Source organism: Bombus impatiens, unplaced genomic scaffold (assembly GCF_000188095.3).
Source record: "Bombus impatiens unplaced genomic scaffold, BIMP_2.2 scf_0102, whole genome shotgun sequence".
NCBI classification, from domain to species: domain Eukaryota; kingdom Metazoa; phylum Arthropoda; class Insecta; order Hymenoptera; family Apidae; genus Bombus; species Bombus impatiens.
Genome location: NT_176521.1, coordinates 323,024 through 330,382, shown reverse-complemented (window position 1 = coordinate 330,382; position 7,359 = coordinate 323,024). Strand labels below are relative to the sequence as shown.

At 31.5% G+C, this 7,359-nt stretch overlaps 1 protein-coding gene across 1 annotated transcript; it reads left to right on the top strand.

The window, feature by feature from the left end:
• Nucleotides 1-7,353, top strand: LOC100744841 (homeobox protein rough). The gene is made up of 4 exons (XM_003486221.3): nucleotides 1-757; nucleotides 1,394-1,658; nucleotides 3,276-3,510; nucleotides 6,146-7,353. Exons 1-4 carry the CDS (start codon nucleotides 539-541, stop codon nucleotides 6,351-6,353), a joined length of 927 nt encoding a protein of 308 aa, XP_003486269.1. The 5' UTR covers nucleotides 1-538; the 3' UTR covers nucleotides 6,354-7,353.
• Nucleotides 7,354-7,359: the final 6 nt, after the last annotated feature.

Sequence of the window (7,359 nt, the reverse complement as noted above, 5' to 3'; positions counted from 1 at the left end):
CCGAGTCATTCGGTGCTCTTTCTCGAGGTATTTTACGTACAAGTGTCGTATCCAACAATTTTACTCGTTATGTGAACACTATTTGTATACGTATATGAACGTATATAAACTGACGCGTGCGCGCAAACGTGCACTTTCTTTAAGTTTTAACACGTTGTTACATATTTATTTTGCATATTTCTTGTACGTAACTTTGGTCCTCTGAACATCGTGAAAAATAGATGTGCACGTACGTGAATTTTACAAACCTATTCGCTACGCCTAGGATCGGAAGATTTAAAGTGACATCAAAGAGGATGCAAATTTCTATTCTTTGCAAATTTTCATTCTCATTTTGATCTATCCACAACGAATTGAATGAGTTTCGTGCAATGGCAAATTCAACGTCGATCGAGTTAGTGGCATACAAGAATAAAATCAAAGATTTGAGAATGACGCAGGAAATAAAGACGACGATGTATATCGCGCTTAAGACGAGCGGTTTGTAGCTTTTGTACTTTTATTTTGAAACTGGAACGCGTCGATAGAATTTGACTAAATGTCGACGAAGGCAGAAGGACCATCATCTCCAAGACAATTCTTCGCGCGAATTTATGGACACCTCGAAGCGAAAAAGGTCGATGATACCGACAATGATCACGAAGAAACACCTAAACCGAAATCAAGCTTCGACTTTACTTCGAATATACTTCTGTACAACAGAAACACGTTAGATGCAGACAATTCGTGCAATTCTTCGAACGATGAAGTTATACAAGTAAGAAATAGCTTTTCTTACGTGTAGAAACCTCTTTTGTTCGTTATTGTTTTCGATACTTTTTCTGGTTCTCGTTTAAACGAAGCGTCCGATCTATAATTACTTCCTTCTCTTCGTTCAAACTCTTTTCTCCGATATTAGCTCGTTAACTACCAACGTAATCTTCATCTGAATACCTTAAAAGTATAATTCTTTTACGATTTCCAAATGAGGATTATCCTCAGATCGAAACAGAAAGTATATATTTTTGACATTTTTGAAACATATTTTAATTCTCATTGAAGAGTGATTAAAATCTATAAAATAATATTAAAATTTCGAGAAATCTTGACAGTTAATAGATTAATTTTTAGAGTATTATCTTAATGTTGGCCATTCCCAATAAGATTCGCGATAATTTTAGTAAATAGACTAACGATCTAAGTATATTTGACAATTGTTTTGTTATGTAAAAGTTCGAGATAAAAGCTGCTTTCAATAGACGAAACATTTTTAACGAAAATTTTAAGGAAATATTGATAAATATGCAACTATGCAAAGACGGAGACGTTAAATTTATTAACAAATAATATTTTATCAAGTATAAGATAAAGGATTAGGACAATTTGGGATTTAATAAGATAATCTTCTGCGTAGGTAATGGGCATAAAAGAAAGATCCACGGAACGAGGCGGGAAACAGAATAGCAACGAAACGAACGTGTTAACGAATGACAAGGAGAAGAACTCGAATTTCTTTAATTTAAGATTACCATTGTTTCACGAACTTCATCAATCCGGACCTACTAATAATCCTGTATTTTTATCTCAAGTTGCATATCCGTCTGCGCTTCCGCCGCATTTTCATAATTTACCATATTTCCCAACTTCGGAACACCATTTGCAAGGATTCTCAGCTTTCTGTAAGTATTATTTTACTCTTCTCGTTAATGTTAAAAATTATTGACGTAAGTAGTGCAACATCAAATGTATTTTAAACAATAATCGTAGGAGTGTTGAATTACAATTCTCGATTAATAATTGAAATTAACATAAACAATATTTTAATACGTTGTACCGCAGAAATAAATCTGATCAGTAAATTGATTTATTAAAAAGAGTTAAAATTGAATATATCATTCTACTGTCGTTCTATACATTTTCTTTTCTCTATACATAATTATTTAATAAAATTATTGATTTTTTCAAATACATCGTATTACGGAATTTGCCTATTCCATGATGATTGCTTAAGAATTATTCCCTTATGGTATGCTATCCGATAGAATTTTTACTACATTTTTACAAATATTTTGAAGTTACCACATTGCAGATTATTGTAAGTATTTGCATTGTATTTATTTCAGTCTGATGGCCTAGCAACTGGACAAATTAAAATGAAACTTACTAATTACAATAGCATAAAATGTATATCAATTCTTTTGTTATCCCTCCTCTTTATATCTTTGTACAAACATTCTCTTTATTACACTTCATTCATTCCGCCATTCATTATCTATCTATTCCTTACTTGTATTTTATTTCCCAATAATTGCATAGATTACTGTAGGGAAACATTTAAAATACAACTAAAATATGCTACGAAATCTTACAGATAATATATCTACATTATACATGATATAAGACAAATCGCGTTTCTGTTAATCAACATACTAGAATTAAAGAAATTTTGCTTTCGAATTCTATTTATACATCTTCTATAGTTATTTTTATCGCCAAGAAATTTGTATTCGATTATTTGTTCCCCACAAAAGTGAAAGAAGACGTCAAATTTAAGAATTGAATTCGTCTCTCCCAAACTTTAAATAAATTTAAATAGCTAATCACAGTCTCTTATCGACTAGCACTCGTATAAAAGTACATTGTATACATCGAATGCCAGAAGTTATTATAATTATAAATTTAATCAAGATTAACGGGAGGCATCATCTGTTTCAGTTTTTACACGTTCCTTGAAATCCTTAAAACACACCGATAATTTGTCGGCAATACGTATTTCAATATTTTATTCATTTCCTAAAGCTTTCCATTGATAAGTGTTATTACAGCAAACATGTACAATATAACACAATACAGGTATACGCACACGTTTGAATGGATTTATTCCGCTTCGCCACCTCGTACCGATGTTGTGATGAGATTACTGGACGCAGTTGGCCGCATTTCAATGTGAAATATACCTTGCTATATTTCTGCAAACCCAGTGTTACTCGCCTGCCCCTTAAGCCGTTGTCACGGCGAGGCTGCCGAGAATCGCTAGCGTGTTAAATGAAAAACAACAAAAAAAAAAGAAGCACGCAAAATGAAAATACAATAATCTGTGAAAATGTTAGAATTACAGGACAAATTAAAATATTTTCTAAATTAATAGGCTTTTCACATAAGTAGGTTAATGCATTTTTCCTATAAGGAATAACAAGCTGCATTATACATTAAGAAATATTAATATACGGTAAATAAACATTTTAGTGTATAGTAAAATATATCATTTAAGAGAATCTCTCGTTTACATTGAACAGTAGCTCGGAAAAGGAGGAAAGAGGGACGACCACGAAGGCAAAGAACCACTTTCAGCGGGGAACAAACATTGAGATTGGAAGTTGAATATCGTAGAGGGGAATATATTTCTAGAGGACGAAGATTTGAGCTTGCTACATCTTTACATCTTACAGAAACGCAGATAAAAATTTGGTTCCAAAATCGTCGTGCAAAAGATAAAAGGATAGAGAAGGCACAACTTGATCAATATTATCGGTAACTACTTACATGAACTATATGTTGAATATTTAACTAGAGGTTCGTTAGAGATATACAAAACGAATAACGTGTTAATATTTGAAAACTATACAGATAGACTAGAATTTTATTTTTTCTAAATTTTTCTTTTTTTTCTTATTTATAATATATTTATTTAGTTATCGATACCGATTACCCGATTCTTCTATCAAAATCAATGTGCCTTCATTAGTTTGATGCCTCATAGATTTTCGATTATCAGTACTATTTGGTGTTGCACGTTCAATTTTGTGAGTAACTGTATGTATGTATTTGATAGATACCGCGAACTCTGCAAAATTAATTACATATTCGCAGCTTTTGTATAATAACTATGATGCGAAACATAGATATCCTTTGCACTTACAGACTCGAACGGTTCTAAAATTCGCTCAATCTTGAACATCTAATGAAACTTGTAAAGTAAGTATATATTAGCTTTTACTAAAAATGAATATTCATAAGATTAAAAAATACGTGTTGCACGGCACGCGGCATCGCTTTTATTATAGAGAAATGACTCGTTACAAAAAAGCTATAGACTGCAAACTATAGACGCTTCTTTTCTTACATAACTTTTTCTTCATTGGCTTCAGTTCATAAGTATTTAAACTCCGTTCACGACACTGGTAAGAATCCTTAATGGAATCCTGTTATTGTCATCGAAAATGATTGTCTCCTAGTTAAGTTATGCCAATAGTGTTGCATTTTTCTACATTTCATTGCTGCATGTGACCCAGGACTTTAGAAAACATCTCGGAATCAGCATTAAATAAACATTTCAAAAAAAGAACGAACTTTTGATGCTTTTCTGATTTTAGTATGGATTGTTCGTGCCAATCTTTTGCTGGCTTTTTGTTTTCCAGAAGTGGGTATACGTTATTTTAAGATAATTTTTCGTTCTAATTTTAGTTTAATCCTTACAATTAGTGCGTTACAATGAGATGATATACGAGTATGTATTGCCGACGATTCGGAGTATAATCCTATGTAAAAGGGATACTCATCGCATTGGAAATCATCTCGTTTTCTTTTGAAGTACGATCGATCCCTATCTTCTATCCCCATAATTCTCTGCTCTTTACTATCGCAACTCTTAGTATGTATTATTTCGTATTACGTCTAATTCTATTATAGATACACACATTTAGTTAACTCGTGTCGTATGCATATGTATGTATATACATGAAGAACATATTTGATTTCAGTGGATTTTCTGCATCACTTGTGTTGCTCTAATTTGATCGTATGGACTTTCCCACATAAATTACTACAATTTCGAGGGATACAAATAACACATTGAGGCTTGTAGAACTAACACAAATATGTCGGAGATGAAAGGACGCCGGAGCCTTTCCTCTGGAACTTCGGGAAAATCCGTAAAATTGCAATTACAGTTTACAGTCGTAGTTAAACAATTTGCCGTCATCCTGCCCAATTGCACTTGTTTGCGATTTACTATAATAAACTTGGGCTCAAGGCGACCATCAGTCGCCGAACGTAGCCGCGGTCAACGGGGCGAGCGCTTCGCCTAACAAAGGTGTGGAGTTATAGTATGACCCTCATTAAAAGAAATACCAATAGAGGTACTTGACAGTAAAACATTCCAACGGTTCCTTCGGACAATGAATACCTGATGTTGAGGCACGTATACAGCACAAGTCCAGTCAGCCCGAGAACCCGCTATAAAACCTGGGTTTTTCCGGCGATTAAGATTTTCCAAACGGACAGACAGTCTTTGTCTATGGGGTGTGTCTAAGGACACGAGATCATGGGATCCGTCGGGTATAGCCCTCGTTCCGGTCAGTTTCGGATCTCGTGTCCTTAGACACACCCCATAATAGTTTTCCTCGTGGAGTGACGGCAAATTGTTTAACTACGACTGTAAACTTTAATTTAAACGATTTTACGGATTTTTCCGAGGTTCCAGAAGGAAGGCTCCGGTGTCCTTTCATCTCCGACATATATAAGTAACAAAATATGTTCTTTGAGTACTGATTATTAGTTTTTATATATTTGAATATTTGTTGTGCATATTTTCAAACTTATAGTTAATAATTAATTAATTGATATAAAGGTAGATTATATACAAAGTATAACAAAATATTGCAGTTTTCCTACATGAATTTATGCACTTACTGTTTGGCCAAGCAAAGGTACATTTTCTGGAATGATTATTTTTCAGTAATTTGTGTATATCGTGTGTGTCGTATTGCAGCTATAATGTTGAATTGTTCTCTAGATAGAAAAGCAGATATTATATCTTTTCTTTTGAAGTATAATCGACATATATAAAAGTGACACGAGGTAAAAGATAGGGCTATGTCTTATAGGGTAACATAAAGTTTGAAGTTTACTAAAAACCGTTGCATGAACTATTTTACATTCATTTGTGTAGGAAAGGTTACAGGATTCTAGGAGTAATTTAGTTGATATTTTAATATTACTATAACCAGATAAATAATGAACAAAATATTAAACAAAATTTTTTTATTTTTATTTTCACCTTATTCTAATCACGTTAAATATTAAATATTGAAATATAATCGCAATTGAAGTTATGTATAATAATACTATAGATAAATAATTATTTTGAATATATTACGTGTTGCAGAAACTTCGCAATTTCCAGTGGAATGATAAATTTGCCAATTTATGGTAGAAGTGGATTCTGTGAATTCTGTTTTTATAAAAAGACTTTTGGATCTGCAAGCAGTCACTCCTGTACTTCGACGAGTCCTGTTACCGGAACTTTTACAAAACCACAATGTAATGAAAGTGAAATATCAGATAGTAGATCAAATGTACTATTTTCTGTTTGAGGTTGGAAAAACTAAATTTTCTACTACAAGCTATTAACAAATATGTACTAAGCTTCAATAGAACTTATTATATTTGTGTTTTATAAATAAGTTACGGTAAATAATTGTAAGGATTGTAAGAATTAATGTATTATTTTGTGCAAATCCGATAATAAACTTAATATTTTAAATTTAAAACAATTGCAATCCACTGTAAAAAGATTAGTAGCAAATATGCTAAAAAAATTTGCCAAAATAGAAAATCCTAGTATTGTTAAAAAATGTTAACAATTCAGATATAAATTAAAATACAGTAATAAAATGTGTATAATACAAGCGATTTGACAGATAACAATATATTAATTCAAATAATCTTTAAATGCGTTGAATTGCACATTAAAATACTATCTTTTTATACATATACTGGCGACATATAGCCTATTGCTACGTATTATTAAATGGTCACTTAAAATGTAACCGTAATTTGTAACAATAAATAATAGTAATACAAATATTGTAATATTTTTTCATTATTTCAAGATCAAACGCAGGAAGATATAACATATTCCAAGAGAAACATGACAGAAAGGTAGAAGGGTATACATGAAGAAGAACAACCACATACTGAAAAAAGGTTTATTACATTAGAAAAGTTTCCCAAATTACATTGCTGAAAATTAATGTAAATAATTAGTTTTTTTATAATACATAATAATTTAATAATTACGTTATTTAACATCTTTCTTACAATATTAATAAACATGCTTAATGAACCAACGAGTAATCAAACTATAAAAGTTTGTTACTCATCTTTAGGATCTAGCCAATTTTCTTTCACCCCTTGTTATTTTATTCCAGTCTAAAAGTTGAAAATTGATTATTTTATATTATTTTACTTGTGCAAAACATTAGTTTATGTAAAATAGATGTTTCGTAAGAAAACCACTAATCTGTAATACTTAACTATTTATTTTTTTCAAAATTATGATAAAAAATATAAAGAATAAGATTTTATAATAAAGATTTT

Coding starts and splice junctions, on each gene's coding strand:
- LOC100744841 (XM_003486221.3), top strand. CDS start 539: ATGTCGACGAAGGCAGAAGGACCATCATCTCCAAGACAATTCTTCGCG. Junction 758..1,393: donor CGAACGATGAAGTTATACAA/GTAAGAAATAGC, acceptor TCTTCTGCGTAG/GTAATGGGCATAAAAGAAAG. Junction 3,511..6,145: donor CAACTTGATCAATATTATCG/GTAACTACTTAC, acceptor TACGTGTTGCAG/AAACTTCGCAATTTCCAGTG.